The sequence below is a fragment of the Salvelinus sp. IW2-2015 genome, linkage group LG11, assembly GCF_002910315.2.
Source record: "Salvelinus sp. IW2-2015 linkage group LG11, ASM291031v2, whole genome shotgun sequence".
Taxonomy (NCBI): domain Eukaryota; kingdom Metazoa; phylum Chordata; class Actinopteri; order Salmoniformes; family Salmonidae; genus Salvelinus; species Salvelinus sp. IW2-2015.
This window is the reverse complement of record NC_036851.1, coordinates 29,430,391-29,453,200: the sequence shown is the minus strand read 5'-3', so window position 1 is coordinate 29,453,200 and position 22,810 is coordinate 29,430,391. Positions and strand designations below refer to the sequence as shown.

Sequence of the window (22,810 nt, the reverse complement as noted above, 5' to 3'; positions counted from 1 at the left end):
GCTATTTTGTAAATGACATCGCCGAAGTTGAGGATTTACAAGGGTATGTTTGGCAGCATGAGTGAAGGATGCTTTGTTGCGGAATAGGAAGCCAATTCTAGATTTAACTTTGGATTTGAGATGTTTGAATTGAGTCTGGAAGGATAGTTTACAGTCTAACCAGACACCTAGGTATTTGTAGTTGTCCACATATTCTAAGTCAGAGCCGTCCAGAGTAGTGATGTTGGACAGGCGGGCAGGTGCAGGCAGCGATCGGTTGAAGAGCATGCATTTAGTTTTACTTGTATTTAAGAGCAATTGGAGGCCACAGAAGGAGAGTTGTATGGCATTGAAGCTCGCCTGGAGGGTTGTTAACACAGTGTCCAAAGAAGGGCCAGAAGTATACAGAATGGTGTCGTCTGTGTAGAGGTGGATCAGAGACTCACCAGCAGCAAGAGCGACATCATTGATGTAWACAGAGAAGAGAGTCGGTCCAATAATTGACCCCTGTGGCACCCCCATAGAGACTGCCAGAGGCCCGGACAACAGACCCTCCGATTTGACACACTGAACTCTATCTGAGAAGTAGTTGGTAAACCAGGCGAGGCAATCATTTGAGAAGCCAAGGCTATCGAATCTGCCGATGAGGATGTGGTGATTGACAGAGTCAAAAGCCTTGGCCAGGTCAATGAATACGGCTGCACAGTATTGTTTCTTATCGATGGCGGTTAAGATATCGTTTAGGACCTTGAGCGTGGCTGAGGTGCACCCATGACCAGCTCTGAAACCAGATTGCATTGCGGAGAAGGTATGGTGGGATTCGAAATGGTCGGTAATCTGTTTGTTGACTTGGCTTTCGAAGACCTTTGAAAGGCAGTGTAGGATAGATATAGGTTTGTAGCAGTTTGGGTCAAGAGTGTCCCCCCCTTTGAAGAGGGGGATGACCGCAGATGCTTTCCAATCTTTGGGAATCTCAGACAACACGAAAGAGAGGTTGAACAGGCTAGTAATAGGGGTGGCAACAATTTCAGCAGATAATTTTTTTTTTTTTTTAAAGAAAGAAAGGGTCCAGATTAAGTCTTAAGCCCGGCTGATTTGTAGGGGTCCAGATTTTGCAGCTCTTTCAGAACATCACTTGTTCTGGATTTGGGAGAAGGAGAAATGGGGAAGGCTTGGGCGAGTAGCTGTGGGGGGTGCAGTGCTGTTGACCGGGGTAGGGGTAGCCAGGTGGAATACATGGCCAGCCGTAGAAAAATGCGTATTGAAATTCTCAATTATAGTGGATTTATCAGTGGTGACAGTGTTTCCTATCTTCAGTGCAGTGGGCAGCTGGGAGGAGGTGTTCTTATTCTCCATGGACTTTACAGTGTCCCAGAACTGTTTTGAGTTTGTGTTGCAGGAAGCAAATTTCTGCTTGAAAAGGCTAGCCTTGGCTTTTCTAACTGCCTGTGTATATTGGTTTCTAGCTTACCTGAAAAGTTGCATATCACGGGGGCTGTTCGATGCTAATGCAGAACGCCATAGGATGTTTTTGTGTTGGTTAAGGGCAGTCAGGTCTGGAGAGAACCAAGGGCTATATCTGTTCCTGGTTCTACATTTCTTGAACGGGGCATGCTTATTTAAGATGGTGAGGAAGGCATTTAAAAAAAATAACCAGGCATCCTCTACTGACGGGATGAGATCAATATCCTCCCAGGATACCCCGGCCAGGTCGATTAGAAAGGCCTGCTCGCTGAAGTGTTTCAGGGAGCGTTTGACAGTGATGAATGGAGGTCTGTTGACCGCTGACCCATTACGGATGCAGGCAATGAGGCAGTGATCGCTGAGATCTTGGTTGAAAACAGCAGAGGTGTATTTAGAGGGCAAGTTGGTTAGGATGATATCTATGAGGGTGCCCGTGTTTACGGCTTTGGGGTGGTACCTGGTAGGTTCATTGATAATTTGTGTGAGATTGAGGGCATCAAGCTTAGATTGTAGGATGGCTGGGGTGTTAAGCATGTTCCAGTTTAGGTCGCCTAGCAGCACGAGCTCTGAAGATAGATGGGGGGCAATCAGTTCACATATGGTGTCCAGAGCACAGCTGGGGGCAGAGGGTGGTCTATAGCAGGCGGCAACGGTGAGAGACTTGTTTTTAGAGAGGTGGATTTTTAAAAGTAGAAGTTCAAATTGTTTGGGAACAGACCTGGATAGTAAAACAGAACTCTGCAGGCAATCTTTGCAGTAGATTGCAACACCGCCCCCTTCGGCCGTTCTATCTTGTCTGAAAATTTTGTAGTTAGGGATGAAAATGTCAGAATTGTTGGTGGTCTTCCTAAGCCAGGATTCAGACACGGCTAGAACATCCGGGTTGGCAGAGTGTGCTAAAGCAGTGAATAAAACAAACTTAGGGAGGAGGCTTCTAATGTTAACATGCATGAAACCAAGGCTATTACGGTTAAAAGAGAGCGCCTGGGGAACAGGAGTGGAGCTAGGCACTGCAGGGCCTGGATTCACCTCTACATCACCAGAGGAACAGAGGAGGAGTAGGATAAGGGTACGGCTAAAAGCTATGAGAATTGGTCGTCTAGAACGTCTGGAACAGAGAGTAAAATGAGGTTTCAAGATATAATGTACAGACAAAGGTATGGTAGGATGTGAATACAGTGGAGGTAAACCTAGGTATTGAGTGATGATGAGAGAGATATTGTCTCTAGAAACATAATTGAAACCAGGTGATGTCATCGCATGTGTCTGTGGTGGAACTGAAAGGTTGGATAAGGTATAGTGAGCAGGGCTAGAGGCTCTACAGTGAAATAAGCCAATAAACATTAACCAGAACAGCAATGGACAAGGCATATTGACATTAAGGAGAGGCATGCTTAGTCGAGTGATCATAAGGGTCCAGTGAGTAGAGGTTGGTTGTGGTCACGGCGATTCAGACAGCTAGCCGGGCCATCGGTAGCAAGCTAGCATAGGATGGAGGTCTGTTTTTAGCCACCTCGTGCGTTTCCGTCGGTAGATTAGTGGGGTTCCGTGTGGTAGAGGGGATCAATCCAATTGGCAAAATAGATAGTTATAGTGACCCAAGAAAAAATTGTCCGATAGACTTATTCAGATAGCAGCCGATAAGACAGCTAACAATTAGCAGGCCGCAAATGGGCGTTCAGGTAACGTTGCGACGGAGGGGCCAGTTGGATAACTCCCTCGGGCAGATAACGTCGGTAGTCCAGTCGTGAAGGCCCGGTGGGGCTCCGCATTGGCAGTAAAACGGGTCCGGATAGGTGATTGTAGCCCAGGAGTGGCTGATGGAACTCTTCAGCTGGCTAGCTCCGGAATAATTGATGTTTGCTCCGGGATCAACGTAAGCCAATAGTCACACGGATAGCAGATAGCTAGCTGCAAAATCCAGGTGTAAATGTCCAGAGCTTGCGGTTGAAATCCGGGGATATGGAGATATATGGCATAGCTGTCATTTCTTTTGGTCCTTAAACTAAACTGGTATACTTTTTTATTTATTACAATTTTCTTTAACACATTTTGGTCTTTAATGCAGGGCCGACAGACAAGTTCCATACTTTCTCCCACTTCCAATGGCCTCTTCCATTTTTGCGGTAATGCTGTAAATAGTTGGTTGTAATTTTGAGTAGAGCAGACATTTCCATATATTTTTATTAGCTGCATGTGTGACATAACTACACCAATCGTATTTATGATATAATTTACAAAGATTATACCGTTTTTTCCCCTAGGAATATATATTTTTTAATTAATTAGCATATTTAAGTTTAACCATAATATTTGTTGGATTATTTGTTTGGTCTTTTCTGGTGGATTAAACTGAAATTGCTACCAACTTTCTATGGCTGTTTTAAAAATAGCAATATTTTTGGGATTATTTAATTTTCAAATAACCGAAAGTGAAAGGTTTTAATCTGAATAAAGGGAAAAAAGCCATTCTTGAACATGGGGCGAGACATTCGTACTGTCACGCCCTGTCCATAGAGAGGTTTTTATTCTCTATTTTGGTTAGGCCAGGGTGTGACTAGGGTGGGCATTCAAGTTTCTTTATTTCTATGTTTTCTTTTTCTTTTTGTTTGGCCGGGTGTGGTTCTCAATCAGAGGCAGCTGTCTATCGTTGTCTCTGATAGGGAACCATTCTTAGGTAGCCCTTTTTTCCACCTGTCTTTGTGGGAAGTTGACTTTGTTTAGGGCACATAGCCTTTGAGCTTCACGGTTTGTTTTGTATTGTTTATTGTTTTGTCGGCGTCATTTCTAAAATAAAGAGAAAATGTACGCTTACCACGCTGCATCTTGGTCCTCCTCCTTCAACAGCCGTGACACTTACTAATATGCTTGAGAACCTGTTCGGACTTAAGTATAACTTTTGTATGACTGAAGCCTTTAGTGAGAGGTCTATGCTTTCATATTTAATCATTTCTGCCCTCCGATTTCATATTAAGTATATAAATAGGCCCGTTTAATTTTGTCTGGTTTACCATTCCAAATAAAATTTTATATTTTTTGCTCATATCATTTAGAAAACAAGTCGCTAGGTGTAGTCAAGGCCCTAAGCAAATATGTAAACTGGAATATGACTTAATCAGGGTGATTTTTCCACAAATAGACAGGTATTTTCCTTTCCATGGTAGCAAGATCTTATCTATTTTCTATTAAAATGTATTGTAGTGAGACCATTTCTTTCTTTCGGGATATGAATACAGAATATGTCCACTTCACCGTCAGACCATTTTATTAGTAAACTACACTGTAATGTAAAAGTTGTATTTTTTGTGATCCAATACGTAATCCGGAGAAGTTAGAACAATTATCTAGATCCTCTATGAGGCTGTGGAGGGATCCTTATTGTGTATTTAAAAGAAAAAACATGAATCATCAGCGTACAATGACACCTTTGTTTTTAAGCCTTGGATTTCTAGCCCCTTGGTATTATTGTTGGATCTGATTTGAATAGCTAACATTTCGATGGCCACAATAAATAGATATGATGATAGAGGTCAACCATGTTTTACTCCTCTTGAAATACTTTCTGAGAAGTAGCCATTATTGACTATTTTACACCTAGGGTTACTATGCATAACTTTAACCCATTGTATGACATATTCTCCAAAATTGAAATATTCCAGTCGTACTTTATCAAAAGCCTTTTCAAAGTCAGCTATGAATACCAGGCATGGTTTCCCAGATTTTTCATAGTGTTCTATTGTTTCCAGTATTTGTCTTAAATTAAGATGAATAATAATCCAACCATACCTTTTTAATTCTTAGCTTTTTGTTCATATGGAACATTTCTGGGATCTTTTATTTCAGCTCATGAAACACGGGACCAACACTTCACATGTTGTGTTTATATTTTTGTTCAGTACACATCCATTCTTGCCAAGTTTTTATTCCCAGATCTTATACTACTCCATCATGTCTCTTTCTCACCGTAATCTTTCCAAAACCGACTCCTGCTGCGTTTTAGGTTCACTCTGATTGGATAGCCTTAGGATATAAACATCCTTCTTAGAATATGCAAGCGAAAAAGATTCTTCCTCTTTACTCCTTAGAAATCTCAAACCATACAAAGGCGATACAAAAGGAATTTCATTCTGGATGAAACCTCAATTTTAATTGGCACTCCAGAATCTCCACATATAATGCTCCTCTTCCTGTAGTTCTGGGCTGAGGAGGGAGTCACAGCCAGCCAGGCCTTCACCAGTATTATGCTATAAGGTCCAGGCACGGCCGCGGCCATGCATGCTAAGAGAATGGGCCTTGTTTCGCATTACATCAATGGATAACTTGATTATTCTCTGCCATGGTGGGCTGCCAGTGATAGATTTGCAGCTTGCTAGCCAGCCCCAGCCTTCACACTGCGGCATTTGATTACAGTGCAGTCGTATGCTGCAAAATGTACTCCTCATTCTTTATCTATACAGTATGAGCTCTACCCAACTTTTGAATATAATAGCAAGCTACACTTTAACACATTCTAAAGGTTAACTAGGTTAATATGATAACAGTGATCATAACAGTAGTGATGAAGCTTTGCATGTCAGTGCAGGCAATAGAGTAGCGGGTGTGTTTCAGAGGGCTTTGTATCATCCATTGAGTTCAGGCCCTGTGGAATTGGATGGGGATTTGACTCAGTAATTGAGGCCAGCTGTTCTAGAGGAGGCAGCCTGCACCAGGGCCCCCAAGGCCAGGCAGACAGTAAACAGGCCTGTACTGCTGCAGACACTTTGGCTTAACCAACACACTTGCACTGACTGTACAGTAGATCTTCTAGTAGACCAATCCAAACAGTTGTTGAAGAGCAGGCAGCAGCCACACAGTTCTTACCAGACTCTGCATCTCATCTCCCTCTGCCACCTCAATGCCTTCGCCAAGGCTGCCTCAACCACTTTACTCACTCATAGGGCTGCAGTGTAAAGCATCCATCTACAAGTCTGTAGCCGCAGAGTCTTTGGCTGTGTGTAGTTATCAGGCAAGACACACACACACTGGATATTTGTGTGTTAACACTTTGATTACACACACTTCTTTATGAGGGCCACATCTGACTCTACTGATAGCTACTTTATTAAGGAAAACATTTACTTTCTATGCCTGTGATATGTGGTTGTCCCAGCTAGTTATCTTAAAATGAATTCACTAAGTGTATTTCACTCTGGATATGAGTGTCTGCTAAATGATTCAAATGTAAAATGGCTTCATTTGGACTCCATTAAGCCAACCAAATTCAACCATAAAAACGTTTGACCAATTAGCATTGACAGTGGCCTTGTTAAAGACCCTCACGTTGTAAGTAAACTCTGGGCACACCGTCTACTGTATATACTGTTACAGTATTTATCACCCACGTATGTAATACGGATACTTGTCTTTTACCCTGTTCTTACTGTCTCATTAGTTTAAACACAAACAAGCTCCTACTCTCAGTTTTTTGGCTCTCTGTAGATATTTCTGAGTTGTGAGGTCACCCCAGCAGCCCAGCTCTCTGTGGAAGGATAGGTCATGAACAGCATAACCCCTCCGCTGCCTAGCAACTCATGTATGGCAGTCCACTGCCTCTGCTCTGCACTGCACAACACTATGGGAAATTAAAACGGCACAGTTAAAGACTCTGGTTGGCCTGGCCAGGGCAGACGTCCACATTGAGCTGCTGGGTCGCTGCCCCTGTCCTGTTGGTTTAACCCACACTACAAACGCGGCTTTATGAGCCGAGTTTATGAAAGCAGTCACTGATACAATGCCCAACACCACTGTAGTTTACAGCTGCTCTGCCATGGGGCTGTCTGTCTGCTCGGTCTCATCTTGGCTTGTCTACATTAATAAATCAGGCGGCTCTAGTATCTCTCGTTAGACTAATTAAGATGAGGGTGAAGTATCCTATCACTCCCCCTCTGATTGGACCACATGCAAGGAGAAGCTGAGGGCATAAGTAGGCAAGAGATCCCTGTAGCTCAGCTAAACTCAGACCTACACTCTTTGAAAAAGGGTTCCAAAAGTGTTCTTCGGCTGTCCCCATAGAATAACCCGTTTTGGTTCCAGATAGAACCCTTTTTGGATCTGTGGAAAGGGTTCTACATGGGGAAAAAAATGTTCTTCAAAGGGTTCTTCTATGGGGACAGCCGAAGAACACATTTAGGTTCTAGATAGCACCTTTTTTTCTAAGAGTGTACTGCTCCAGCCTACCTGGGTCTCTGCTTGAAATCTGTCAGTCTGGTCCCAGTCAACCCACCCACCCAACCAACACCAAAACACCAACCACCAGAAGTCTATTTGCTATTCCATTAAATGGTGGCCTCACTGTAAGAGAGTGGGCGAGGGCTAAGCTCTCTACCCTTTAGATGGCACCTATCTTTTTCATTTTTTGCATATAGCTAGATCTACACAACAGATGACATGGGATTTGGACTCATCTTGACATTAGACCACTTAGAGATCAAATCAACTTTGATTGTGGAGTGAACTATCACTTTAAACCATTGTGTTTGTGGGGCTTCAGGCACTTCCTATTGCTCATTAAATGGTCTTCAATGTCTATGAGACAGACAAAAGACATTGATTGAGGAAACGTTTCAGGGTTAATCATTAAATGGGGATTTTAATCACACCCTATTAAATGAATGGCTGAATATGGTCAGTCAAAACAGGGATTAGAAATAATCAACAGCAAGCAAGCTATTAGAAAGCAGCTCATGTAATATTGAAAGGAAACATAACCTGTCTGAGAGAGATAAGATAAAGCTTCCATTAACATCCAATCCTGTGTGTTATTGTGTGACCGTGTGTGTGTCTGTGTGTGTGACCGTGTGTGTGCCTGCCTGCGTATGTGTGTTAGTGCATGTGTTGTGTTTATGTGTGTGTGTCTGTGTGTGTGTGTGTGGGTGTAAGAGGTCATCATTAATGATTGCCCTGGTATCGCGCTGAGCCAGACTGTCTCCTCCATGCTCGTTCTGCTTAACTACAATCACTCTGGTGGCCTCCTCTTATTTGTCTCAACCCCGTTCCATCTGATGTTGCTGCCTGCGATCTCCGTCCAGCTGCCTGTCTGTCTGCAAAACACTAAACATGTACCAGTTACTGCAAAACATGAAAGACTGACTTTACATGATTTTTCATTATAAATAAGAACTGTACTGTTTCGTATTAAAAACCAAACCATCCTGCAATGTATTATGTAGCTACATACTATGGGCTACAGCCCATAACTCTATGTTCTATTGATTGCCTTTGACATTTAATCTAATATCACATTTCTTAATTGGTCCAAATACCGACCCCTTCAGCAATGTAAAAATATCCTATGTCTTTATGGATGTTATTTGATAAAAGGATTTCACATAACTCAATCAGCAAGGAAGCCTGAGCTTTAGCCTGAACGGCTGATAATTCATGTGCTGTATTCATGATCATGTGCCATTGATTCCTTCACTAATTATTCATAAGCTTATGAGTATCAGAGGGCATTAACTTCCCAGTGACGCCCAGAAGAATGCTATGCGTTAATCATGGGGTTGCTAGGTTGGCGTACTTGCCTTTGGGTCAGAGGCAGTCCCAGGGCTGCCAATCTGCATTCCCCCAAATGGCTTAGAATTAATATTCCTTAGTATAGACTCCAGTATGTTCTGTACATCATATTCTGTCTATACAGATATTATTGAACCAGTGCATTTCTAACCTCCGGACATAAATGAGAACCATACGTTCTCTGATCTGTGTGCCAACCAGTCCTACCCAGCACACTGACTGTACAGCCCCTCGTCATCTGTACAGCGCCCATCACTGAGTCTTTCCCCGGTGGTGGAGTGGGGTCAGAGCAGGACAGGGGTTAAATGTTAAACTATGTCCCTGTCAGAGAAAGGCTAGGTGTGTTCAGAGCAAACATCAAACTCCTCTCCAAAGGAAAGTGGGAGAGGCCTGTAGTCCCATATCCCTTAGGTTTACAGCTGGATGAGGTAACTATCAGCAGCACCAGGTAGGGTGTGTGTGTGTGTGTTTGTGTGTGTGTGTGTGTTTCAGGCCCTGCCAAACACTCCAACCCCACGACCACCATCACCACCACCACATTGCTCTGCAGCTGCTTGCTATCAAATGTTGGCAATGCCTTCCTTCCCCACAAAAAAGGTTCTGCTGAGATAAGCAGTGCAGAGTGGGTTAAAAGCTCTTCAAAGTGCTCTAAATTCTGGGATGTGTCCCAAATGGCACCCTATTCCCTATATAGTGCACTACTTTTGACCAGATTTCTTAGCCCTGGTCAAAGTAGCGCACTAGATATGGAATAGGGTGCCATTTGGGATGCAACCCTGGTGTGATTAATAATGCGTACTTCCTTGTGGAAGTCCTCTGAAAGGTCTTATGTGTTCTATACATCCGTGACTAAAGAGTGAGCATTCTTCTACACATCACTTCAACTTGTTAAGGGTATAGACTACATTATGGAGACAGCTTATCAGTTATTCATCCTTGAATGAAATGATTAGTGAGGCATCTTCAGATTCTAAAGACGCGCACACACACACACACACACACGCACGCGCGCACACACACACACACACACACACGCACACACACACACATGGTGAGCATGCTGGTGAAAGACAGAGCCGTGTCCTAACACAGTGGTTCCCAAATTGAACTCACTCAGTCTTTAAACTTACTCTTGAAAGTTGTGATAGTAGAATGCACAAGGTGCAATTTTGAAATTGGGTGGGGCATCATCAGTTCCTCTTGTCATGTTAGTCACTAATCAACTAGCCCATGTCAGCTACCATTTTATTGTTTAGATTTTTCAGCCCGTAGATATTGTTGTATTTTTTTTGTCACATAAATATCACATGAATAGACATTAGACATGGCAAAATGTATAGAATTGCAAGAACATTTGCTTTAAAACTGCAAAATGTTCTTTGCACCCCATGACAATATGTGTAGAATTGCAGAAAATAAGCATTAAACCTGCTAAATTCTTTCCATCATTAAGAGGGGTGTGAACAGTTTGTGTCATGAACAGTGCTTGTGCCCATTGAAATAGACGTTGTATGTGTGCACGCAGGGGGGGGGCGGGATGTTCTCCAATGCGGTAATGGGCGCCTTGAAAAAGTTTAGGAACCATTGTCCTAACAGATGAGCCTGATGCTGTAGAGAGGCTCTCCTCTCCTTTCTCTCCTCTCTTCTCTCCCTCTTCTCTCCTCTTCTCTCATCTCTCCTCTCCTCTCTTCTCTCTTCTCTTCTCTCCCCACTTCTCTCCTCTCTTCTCTCCCCTTTTTTTCTCCTCTCTCTCTCTCTTCTCCTTTTTTTCTCCTCTCCTCTCTTCTCTTCCCTCTCCTCTCCTCTCCCCTTCCCTCCCCTCTCCTCTCCTCTCCTCTCCTCTCCTCTCCTCTCCTCTCCTCTCCTCTCCTCTCCTCTCCTCTCCTCTCCCCTCCTCTCCTCTCCTCTCTTCTCTCTTCTCCTCTCCTCTCCTCTCCTCTCCTCTCCCTCCTCTCCTCTCCTCTCCTCTCCTCTCCTCTCCTCTCCTCTCCTCTCCTCTCCTCTCCTCTCCTCTCCTCTCCTCTCCTCTCCTCCCTCCTCTCCTCTCCTCCTCCTCTCCTCTCCTCTCCTCCCCTCTCCTCTCCTCTCCTCTCCTCTCTCTTCTTCCCTCTCCACTCCTCTCTCCTATCTCTTCTCTCTCCTTACCCCTCACTCCTATTGAGTCTCAGGGAGCTCATCCTCCACCCTCTCCAAGTTAATGATAGGGACAGAAGGAACCATGGGAAAACTGAACATTTTGAAGCTTTGTATTACCCTGCAGTAAGGCTGCTGACTGACACTCAACCATCCAGAGAGACAGGAAGGAGAGCTGGCTGCTGCCGACCTGGAGACACAGGGAGGAGTTATAGTGTCAGGTGTGAGGTCTGAGGATGAGGAGACCCTTTATGACTTATACTAGGACTGTGACCTGTGGATCTGCCACCCTGTGCTCCAGTACTATAAAACCAGGGCCACTGTGGGCTGCTTCTACAGTATCACTGGTTGAAAATATTCAGCTCCCTCCCTCCCTCTCGGAGAAGAGATGTGTCCTGCTACAGCCACACAGGTCTAATTGCCTGCCTTCTGCTCCCACTTCCTGTGAAATGAGGACAGCAGCTGGGGAGAAGAGAGCCTGCTTGCTTTTGTCTATTTCCTCAGGAAAAGGGTTTAACCCAGGGCCCAGAGAATCAGTGACAGGCCTGGCCGGATTCTCAGATGTCTCTTTTCGGAGGCTCTACTTATAGTTATGGTCTAGTGGTGTGGGTGGGTTTTTGCAGCGTTGGCAGTTTCAATGGTGCATTGAAAGTCACAATGAATAGGCAGCTAAGGTATTGTATGTATGTAGCTCAAACCTCTGTACTTGTTCTAGTGAATGATAATAAGGCTGAGGCTGTGGACCCAGATGCCCAAATACCTCAGCGCCCTTTGAACACACAGTTGCTTTGTCACAGAGCGTTGGAACTCCCTCTCCCTCTTGCTCTCTCCCAGGCAACACCCTACTAGCCCTGAGCTGCTGTCACGCTAAACAGCTGACTTTATTTTAATAATCAGGGAAAACAGTGATTTTACGGGCAGATGAATATTTGATCAGCGATTACAGGTGCTTGGAGATGCCTGCGCAGCGTTTCTGCCTAGCGGAGGAGGAGTGCAATTCTACAGACAGGGAGCCCTGTAAATAGAGCCTTGTTGTTTGGATGGCTAGGGACTTGCTTTGGCAATGTTAACATGTGTTTCCCATGCCAATAAAGCCCTTGAATTGAATTGAATTGAGAGGGAGTGAGAGAGACTGGTAGTGGGGAGTGAGAGAGACTGGTAGTGGGGAKAGAGAGAGACTGGTAGTGGGGAGWGAGAGAGACTGGGAGTGGGGAGAGAGAGAKACTGGKAGTGGGRAGAGAGAGAGACTGGGAGTGGGGAGAGAGAGAGACTGGKAGTGGGGAGAGAGAGAGACTGGGAGTGGGGAGAGAGAGAGACTGGGAGTGGGGAGAGAGAGAGACTGGGAGTGGGGAGAGAGAGAGACTGGGAGTGGGGAGAGAGAGTGTGTGTTTGTGAGCCTGGTTGTGATTAAGGATTAAGGAAATAGGCCATCCCAGAAGACAAGGAGAACATGTTTCACTCCATTGAGTTTGTATTGTGGTTAGAGAGTCACCTACAGGCCTAATGTTTCCTCTATCTAGTCTATTTGAGACTGTTAATCCCTTTGCCATAGTAACGCAAAGTTCAATTTAATCGTCCCATTATTACTAGTGACCTCTTGATTATTGGACTTGCCCATATTGTAATTTGGGTTGATTGGAGAATTACTTCTCCGATTCCTCTTGATTCCAAATCAACGTGTTTGGCTTGCTTCCCTGACAAAGTCCCTCTGTAAAAGTCATTTTTATACCGTGATCCGATGGACAATGCTCAATCAGACCTTTTCAAATGCAGAAGTCTGAATTCTTGCTTTCAAAGTATAATATGATTCTCTGCGCAACTTCTTCTTCGCAGCAAGCGTCCTTCTTCCTCTTCCTCAAATGGTGAGATTCATCTGGGCTCAGCTGAGTTTACCTGCATTAGCTTCTCACCAGTCATAGACTGTCAGTATGTATGGCTGTGGTAGAACCATATGACTGTATAGCATGTTAACTGTGTACATTGTGGTGTCTTGCTGTGGGGGTAAGTGGGAGAATAATGGTGGCAGCCCTCTGGAACAGACAGATATCAGCTTCATTAGAAGTGATTAACATTGCGGAAGCTCTCTGTAGAGGGGAGCCTTTGATGTTAGCGCTCATCCCTTTTCTTTGCAGTAATTGCATGTGCAGTTTTCACCCTGGCTCAGTGAAACCCTATCCTGCTATCTCTCTCACTCTGCCTCAGACCCCTCTCTCCTCTTTGTCCTTTTCCCCAGAGTTTGTTGATTGATTAATGTTGAGATAGGGTTTAGACGGAGGGACAGGGGTGTGTGTGTGYGTGCGTGCGTGCGTGCGTGCGTGCGTGTGAGAGAGAGAGAGAGTTAACCTACACTGGAGGGGGATGCTGTGAAAGCGGATTAGGCTTCAGTCAGCCCATGTCAGGGTCATTATGGTTACCAGCGTTAAGGAATTAAACAATCGATGCCGTGTCAGACTGGAGCGCTGCAAGAGAAACTAATGGCGTCTGTTCTGGCCTAGTGCCATCACTATAGAGGGATTGAGATAGAGAGGGGAGTGAGGGAGGGAAGGATGGAGAGAGGAAGAGAGATAGGGTCGGTGGGAGAGAGGTAGAGAGAGATGGAGAGAAAGAGTCGGGAGAGAGAGGCAGTAATGTCTAATGTCAGTGTGGTTGTCTCTGCAGTCAGCCAACAATGGGATCATGCAGCAGCTGTATTGTTTAGTGTGAACAGGAATCAGCCTTAGTAGCCCTCGTGTTTTACTCCAACAAAAGCTGTCAAAAGAACAACATAATGCATGTGTGGGTGTTGTCTACCCAGAGCAACCGTGGGCAACGTACTCACTCACATTTACTGGGGATGGGCTATGCTTAACTTAATGGCAAGTCATCAACCTTCTGCGGGAGTTCAGATATTTGCTCTGACCATCACTTTTGGTCTGTTGTCTGTTGAATAGACACCCTAATCAGATAGTAGGCCTTAGAAATATTGAAATGATAAAAGCAGAGACAAATGGCAGGAATGTACTGTATGTTACAGTAACACTTGCATTACTAATCCCTCCTCTCTGTGTTGTGTTCAGGAAGGACCAGCACCTGCTGTCCAGTGTGAACTGCTGGTACCTGGTACTGAACCAGACCAGGAGAGAGAGCAGGGACCACGCCACCCTCAATGACATCTATACCAACAACGTTATCGTCCGCCTCGCCCAGATCAGCGAGGACGTAATCCGCCTCTTCAAGAAGGTCAGTTAATACGTCAGTCATCCCTCTGTCCGTCCGTCCGTCTGTCCCTCTGTTTACACCTTTCCTTATCACCAGTGCCAATGTGGTCAGAGGCAAAGATACAAAAGAGCTCTGGCTTTTTTTGTGAGTTTTCTGAGCAGTAATGGGCAGCATGTCGATTGATCTTTCTCTAAGATCGTGATCATACACAATTAATACCAGGCCTCATTGTTTTTTTTGGTTAGAACCGCATTCAAACCAGCTTTCAAACCAGGGCTTTTGAAATGAGTCTGAAAGAAAGCAATTTGCCTCCATCCTTTCCATACTCCAACTTTGGTATACAGATTGATGGTAGGCTACCGTGAGACTGTGTGAGCAGGGCTGGTTTTTGAGCAGCTACATACCAGCTGTCCTGTGTGTCAGCACATTGTATACCTCCGTCTGTTCCATGTGGCCTGTGGAGTAGTAGTAGAGAAGCAGGGTTGAGGTAGAGCAGGCTAGGGTACCCTCCTGACCCCCTAACCTCCCTGGTCCCCTAATCCACCTGGGCCCCTACCCCTCCCCCTGGACCCCTGCTGTTGTGAGCATCATCTTGCCCTGTGTCAGCAGAGATGACTGAGGTCTAACCCACACACCAGACCCCTGTTTACACCTGGCAGGACTTCCTGGAGATGAGACCCAGCCCGACTGCCATCCTCCATTCACACACTACTGTGCATGTGTCCGTGTGTGTGTGTGTGTCGGCAGGAATGTGAATGGGGGTAAAAGCAACACTGTAGAGAGCACCAGCCAGGGCTGAAAACAGAACAACACAGCCTCCTGTCAGTCAGTGAAGTGTCCTCAAGTGGCTTTTCCTCTGGCTGGTAATATGAATGGAGCTATGTGCGCTCGCTGGCATGCCTAGAGGTCACAATGAATAACATGTTGAAGAAATATGCTGCATAGGTTTGTAGCTTTCAAGCAAATGAATGGAGGAGAGAGCTGAGTAGGCTACAAGTCAATCAAGCAGCCCATGAAAGAAAGACCCCGATGCCCAAGATTTCTGATATCCAGACAGTCATAAATCAATACTCCATAGATAGTGCCATTTTCATGCGATCTGACCTTTGACTTGACCAGGAAAAACTCTGGGCCTTTTCTAGACGTGATCTGTCCAGGGGAAAAGACACAGGTCTTTGTTGTAGTATCTCTCCTCAGTGAGGTGTTCTCTGTTGGAGGTTTAGTAGCCTCTGAGTCTGGTTAGAGCTTGATAGCTACTTCGGTGGATGTTGAACACATTTCTAGCAGCAAATGTGTTGAAATATAGGCATGGTATAAAAGGGATAATCAACTCAGGTCTCTATGCGGCAACTCTGTGGAAGGTCAGTTGAATTACTCTAGCGCGTCGTAGAACAAACCTTCTCTGCCATTCATTATTTTCCATAGAACGCACAGCCCCTCGTTGATTATCCCTTACGTTTATCACCGGTATGACAAAAAAAATGTAATGTTCACCTAGTCGCCTTTTGGTTACTGGTCCGTCATTGTTAACCGCTAGGCTACCCGGGTGTGTGGTATAGGCTACGGTATAGGCTGCTATACGACACCCCCTCGTGCATTATTGCTTAATTAAAGCACCCATGTCGAGCTATGGCTCAGTCGAGAACTGCAAAGTCTCAGTGGGTTGCACAGTTCAAAATCCAGTCAAGACTAATGGAACAAACAATAGAATCAGGCTGCACTGTGTTCTTCCCCCTTTTTTTTTTAGAGAGAAGAGTGTATTTCATGAATGTATTATTTGTAGGACAGCACAATCTGACTTGTCACATCTATATTCTTACTGTGTGTTGCATCAGGATTGTCCACTCCCTGCTCTGCTCCACATTGTCTCCCTCTGCAGTGTCTGACATCAGAGCCACCATGTATACAAATGCCATTCAACTGCTGCCAGGAGGCTTTCACATATTTCTCTCTAAAAGATCTTATCACATTCAAGCCAAGGCTCTTTCATATCTGATTTAACAGGACATGTTCCCTGTACAGTCGTGGCCAAAAGTTTTGAGAATGACACAAATTTACATTTTCACAAAGTCTGCTGCCTCAGTTTGTATGTGTCACGCCCTGACCTTAGAGAGCCTTTTTATTTCTCTATGTGGTTAGGTCAGGGTGTGATTTGGGTGGGCAATCTAGTTTTCCTATTTCTTTGTTTGGCCTGGTATGGTTCCCAATCAGAGGCAGCTGTCTATCGTTGTCTCTGATTGGGGATCATACTTAGGCAGCCTTTTCCCACCTTAGTTTGTGGGATCTTGTTTTTCTACAGTTACTGTGTAGCCTGCAGAACGTTACGTTCGTTTATCTTTTGTTGTTTTTTGGGTGTTCATCAAAAATAAATAAAGATGTACGCTTACCACGCTGCGCCTTGGTCTCATTCCAACGACGGACGTAACAGTATGATGGCAATTTGCATATACTCCAGAATGTTATGAAGAGTGATCAGATGAATTGCAATTAATTGCAAAGTCCCTCTTTGCCATGCAAATTAACTGAATCCCCAAAAAACATTTCCACTGCATTTCAGCCCTGCCACAAAAGGACCATCTGACATCATGTCAGGGATTCTCTCGTTAATACAGGTGTGAGTGCAGGTGTGAGTGCACCAGTACAGAGCTTGTTCAGGAATGGCAGCAGGCAGGTGTGAGTGCATCTGCACRCACAGTGAAGCGAAGACTTTTGGAGGATGGCCTGGTGTCAAGAAGGGCAGCAAAGAAGCCACTTCTCTCCAGGAAAAACATCAGGTACAGACTGATATTCTGCAAAAGGTACAGGGATTGGACTGCTGAGGACTGGGGTGAAGTCATTTTCTCTGATGAATCCCCTTTCCAATTGTTTGGGGCACCCGGAAAAAAGCTTGTCCGGAGAAGACAATGTGAGCGCTACCATCAGTCCTGCGTTGTCATGCCAACAGTAAGCATCCTGAGACCATTCATGTGTGGGGGTTGCTTCTCAGCCAAGGGAGTGGGCTCACCTACAATTTTGCCTAAGAACACAGCCATGAATAAAGAATGGTACCAACACATTCTCCGAGAGCAACTTCTCCAACCATCCAGGAACAGTTTCGTGATGAACAATGCTTTTCCAGCATGAATGCGCACTTGCATAAGGCAAAAAGTGATAACTAAGTGGCTCGGGAACAACACATTCGATATTTTTGGGTCCATGGCTAGGAAACTCCCCAGACCTTAATCCCATTGAGAACTTGTGGTCAATCTCAAGAGGCGGGTGGACAAACAAAACACAAATTCTGACAAACTCCAAGCATTGATTTATGCAAGAATGGGCTGCCATCAGGTCAGGATGTGGCCCAGAAGTTAATTGACAGCATGCGCAGGCCGATTGCAGAGGTCTTGAAAAAGAAGGGTCAACACTGCAAAATATTGACTCTTTGCATCAACTTTATGTAATGTCAATAAAAGCCTTTAACACTTATGAAAGCTTGTAATTATACTTCAGTATTCCATAGTAACATCTGACAAAAAATATCTAAAGACACTGAAGCAGCAAACTTTGTGGAAATTATATATTTGTGTCATTCTCAAATATTTGGCCACGACTGTACTCCTTGGGAGGTCTGATGATGAAGGTAAAATAAATATAAAAATGTTGTCACCTCTTTCTTGCTTCTTTCCTCTCATCTTTTCTCAGTATATTTTAAAGGGTGGAGGGAGACACGCAGTATTGTCCAAAGCTCAGAAAATTCCATCTCAGCTGGCCCCTCCTCCTGTTGCTATGAGCCCCTCCCTCCGTGATTGATTCCACGTTCCAATTTTTTACTCGCATCAGCCTGCGTATGTTAGGGCTTGGTTGTTATGGTTAAACCTGTTTGGCGTAACCTATACAAAAATAGATGATGTGCGTTCAAGTATGAAAAGGGTGTGTGTGTGCCTGCGTGCAAGCTTACGTGCAACTACCTGTGTGTGTGTGTGTTGTGTGTGTGGTGGTGTGTGTGTGTGTGTGTGTGTGTGTGTGTGTGTGTGTGTGTGTTGTGTGTGGTGTTGTGTGTGTGTGTGTGTGTGTGTGTGTGTTGTGATTTTCAGTGGTGAGTGTATGAGGCCTGTGTGTTGTTTAGAGATTAGCCCTGGTGCTGGCTCTGTGCTGGTTAGATCAGAGAGTAGCAGCGCTGCTGACTATCGATCCCGCAGTATTACCCTCCACTATGATTTATGTCCACAGAGGGCCACCTTAGCAGGCAGAACCATAAATCCTAGCAGACATGGACGTATAGGGACCATATATCAGTTTCAATATACACAAAGCTAGGGCCTGGAACAGACTCTTAGACAGTGGAGGCTTTGGAGACAATATGGGAGTGTGAAACTTCCTATATATATGTGTGAGGGTAGTAATGAAAGATACTGTTAGCCGTGAGATAGAGTTTGAGAGAGTAATTACTCATGGTCTCTTCTCTAGAAAAACTTTTCTGAGAGAAGGTTAGTCAGTCATACTTCTGTGAAGTTAGTACAGGTGTTATTTCCTTTGTGTGCCTACTTCGTTTTCTGTGAATACAGTAATGTGTGGGTGGATTCACACACCCCTGTAGTCTCAATCTAGGAACAGATTGCTTTCTGTCGCACGTACAGCCATGCTAGCAATTACTTTCTCTCACTGAGCTCCCACAATACCAGGTGTGTTCCCACTCTCATCATCACTAGCTAGGTTGTGTGGGATGGCTGTAAATGCTGCAGTGTGCCAGGAAAACATTCCCCACACCATTACACCACCAACCTGTAGCGTTGACTCCAGACAGGATGGCGTCATGGACTCATGCTGCTTACGCTAAATCCTGACTCTGCCATCAGCATGACGCAACAGGAACCGGATTCGTAGGACCAGGCAATGTTTTTACACTCCTCAATTGTCCAGTGTTGATGGTTGCGTGCCCACTGGAACAGCTTCTTCTTGTAGCTGATAGGAGTGGAACCCGGTGTGGTCGTCTGTGGCAGTAGCCCATCCGTGACAAGGACCGACGAGTTGGCGTTCCGAGATGCCGTTCTGCACACCACTGTTGTACTGCGCCATTATTTGCCTGTTTGTGGCCCGCCTGTTAGCTTGCATGATTCTTGACATTCTCCTTCGACCTCTCAGTAACAAGCTGTTTTCACCCACAGGACTGCCGCTGACTGGATGTTTTTTGTTTGTCGCACCATTCTCTGTAAACCTTAGACACTGTCGTATGTGAAAAGGAAGCAGGCCGTTTCTGAGATACTGGAGCAGTATCTGGCACAGACGATCAAGTCGCTTAGGTCACTCGTTTTGCCCATTCTAACATTCAATCGAACAGTAACTGAATGCTTCGATGCCAGTCTGCCACAGCCACGTCACTCACTGTCTGTAGGAGTGAACCATTTTCGTGAACGGGGTGGTGTACCTAATAAACTGGCCACTAAGTGTTTGTCCTTTGTAAAAACACATTACTCAGAGTCCTGGTCCATCTTGAAAGCTGTTAGAAGAACTCAATGTCATTGACACGTCAAGTTTCCATCAGTTACAGCATATTTCTCAAGGCTCCTATTGAAAAACAACACTGTACATGACATGACAGAATGACAGTCTGGACATTGGTTGCCACCAGGGAAAGATGAAACAGCTGATTGTGCCTTTTCTCAGCTTGAGTCATTACTGATGTCATCTACTTGCATGAGAAATGGAAAGACCTCAATGAACTGCAAGATTATGTGTGTCCACATCATATAGCAAGTAAGTGGTAACACTATAACTGCTGATGGTGGTGGCTCAAACAACCGTTGAGTGGGGGTGTTTCCCCATCCACTCACTACAGACCAGAAGGGGCAGTTCATCAGGAGAGGGATGAGACATTTACTCATCAAGCACCACAACTAAACAGCAGCTTTAACAATAAGCACTTAAACATCAGTAGCTAAACATAGCCCACGGAGAGGGGTGGAACTTGAAACCACACGCACTCCAGCACTCTTCAGACAGAGAGAGCGAGGCCAGAGGGGAAGTAGTTAATTCACTAGTCTAGTGGTTGATTGTGTTCCACTGGCTGGTCTGGCTGGAAGTCTCTCTTTTGGAATGATGTATGTTTCTGTCCATCCATCACATCTTTATACTCTATGCTCATTCTCAGGGTGTCTCTCTCTGTACTGTATGTACACCTTCTTAAAGTGCTGTCAAGATTCAAATATATTTGTTAATATATGACAGTACATTGATTGATGTGCATTGGCCCTAACTGTTTTCCAACCCCTTGTTTTTCAGAGTAAGGACATTGGGATTCAGATGCATGAGGAGCTGGTGAAAGTGACAAATGAACTCTACACTGTGAGTACAACAAAACCAATCTCCTCCCCCCCGTCAGAATCAAACTAACTCTACACTGTGAGTACAACAAAACCAATCTCCTCTCCCCGTCAGAATACAAACTACTACTGTGAGTACAACAAAACCAATCGTCCTCCCCCCGTCAGAATCAAACGAACTCTAACACTGTGAGTACAACAAAACCAATATCCTCCCCCCGTCAGAATCAAAACTAACTCTACACTGTGAGTACAACAAAACCAATCTCCTCCCCCGTCCAGAATCCATCCTCTCGTGCATCCAGGACACAGCCAGTATCAAGGCTTTACAGAGAGCAATGTGCAAGAGAGCATGTGTTGGAGCTAAGTGCTTCTCTCTCTGTCTCGCTCTCTGTCTTTTATCTGTCTCTCTCTCTCTCTTTCCTCTGTCTTCGCCTCTCTTTCTTGCTCTTCTCTCCTCTCTTCTCACCTCTTCTGTCTCGCTCTCTTTTCTCTCTCTGTCTACCTTCTCTCACTCTCGTCTCTCTGTCTTTCTCTGTTTCTCTCTCTCTCTCTTTCTCTCTGTCTGGCTCTCCTGTTCTCTCTGCTCCTGTTTGGTCTCTCTCTCATTCTCTTCTCTGTGTCTCACTCTCTCTTTGTCTCTCTCTCTCTTTGTCTCTCTCTGTCTCTGTCTCTTTGTGTCTCTGTCTCTCTCTGTCTCTGTCTCTCTCTGTCTCTGTCTCTCTCTGTCTCTGTCTCTCTCTCTCTCTCTCCAACTGCAGTGTTTAGCTCAGATGGAGGGGATGATAAGGAGGAGGAGGAGGATGGTGATTGTTATGATGATGGAATGGAACATTGCATTTCTCTCCAAGTCGGCCAGCTGCAGGCTGCAGCTCAAATCACATCCACATTGCAGGCTGTTCTGATGCCAGTGGCTGGGCCCACAGTAACAAGAATGTAAACTCTTTAACCACCATTTGCTCTACCATCGGGTCTACTGTATCGTTGTGTCCATCAGGGCTTCTCTCTGTGCTTTATTAATTCTTCTATAAACGTTCCATTGTTACCAGGGAGAAATGAAGGGCACACTGTGTGACACTGTGCTTGTGCCCGCCTATAGCGTTGTGAAGTTGATACTGAAGGTGCCCATGTCTGGAGAGGCTCCAGGCAACTTCAGCAGTCCTCTAGCTACCCCCTAAGTACAGCAGACTGGATGAGTTATTCATCTGATGTCATGAGTGACAGCCTATCAAAGGACATGTCCACCACAACACCGTGAAAAGAAAGGGGGTTATAGTGAGTTACAAATAGGTGACTAATTGAAACAGAAACATCATCAACCAAGATCAAGGCCAAAGGACCAAAGACAGACTTTCACCTGTAATGCACTATAGCCCTTACCCAGTAAAGTAAAATATACACTGAGTGGACAAAACATTAAGAACACCTTCCTAATATTGAGTTACACCCCGCCCTTTTGCCCTCAGAACAGCCTCAATTTGCCGGGGCATGGCCTCTACAAGGTGTCGAAAGCGTTCCACAGGGATGCTGGCCCATGTTGACTCAAATGCTTCCCACAGTTGTCAAGTTGGCTGGATGTTCATTGGGTGGTGGACCATTCTTGATGCCCACAGGGAAACTGTTGAGACAAACCGGTGTGACTGGAACCTACTGTACTACCACACCCCGTTCAAAGACACTTAAATAGATTGTCTTGCCCATTCACCCTCTGAATAGCACACATACAYAATCCATCTCTCAATTGTGTCAAGGCTTAAAAATCATTCTATAACCTGACTCCTCCTCTTCATCTACACTGATTGAAGTGGATTTATGACATCACTCTTAAATTTCACCTGGATTCATCTGGTCAGTTTATGTCATGGGAAGAGCAGGTGTATATATCCTCGTTATTGTTATTTTGTGTTACTTTTTATAATGTTTTACTTTAGTTTACTTGGTAAATATTTTCTTAACTCTTCTTGAACTGCGCTGTTGGTTAAGTAAGCATTTCGTGGTAAGGTCTACACTTGTATTCGGCGCATGTGACAAATAAAGTTTGATTTGATTCTTAATGTTTTGTATACTCAGTGTATGACTGCATAATAATGACATTGGTCTTTTTTATACCAAGTCAATTAGTATCTGTCTAAATGTGGTATATGTTTCAGTAAATAAACTCATGCATTTTCTCCACTGCATAC

The 22,810-nt window shown here is 44.7% G+C and overlaps 1 protein-coding gene across 1 annotated transcript in view; it reads left to right on the top strand.

Annotated features, from left to right (window-relative positions):
* The window catches only part of LOC111970135 (SLIT-ROBO Rho GTPase-activating protein 3-like), a 105,792-nt gene that overhangs the window by 35,906 nt on the left and 47,076 nt on the right, over nucleotides 1–22,810 (top strand). Inside the window, 2 exon segments of the mRNA XM_023996659.2 lie at nucleotides 14,187–14,349; nucleotides 20,587–20,649. Coding sequence (XP_023852427.1) covers nucleotides 14,187–14,349; nucleotides 20,587–20,649 — 226 coding nt within the window.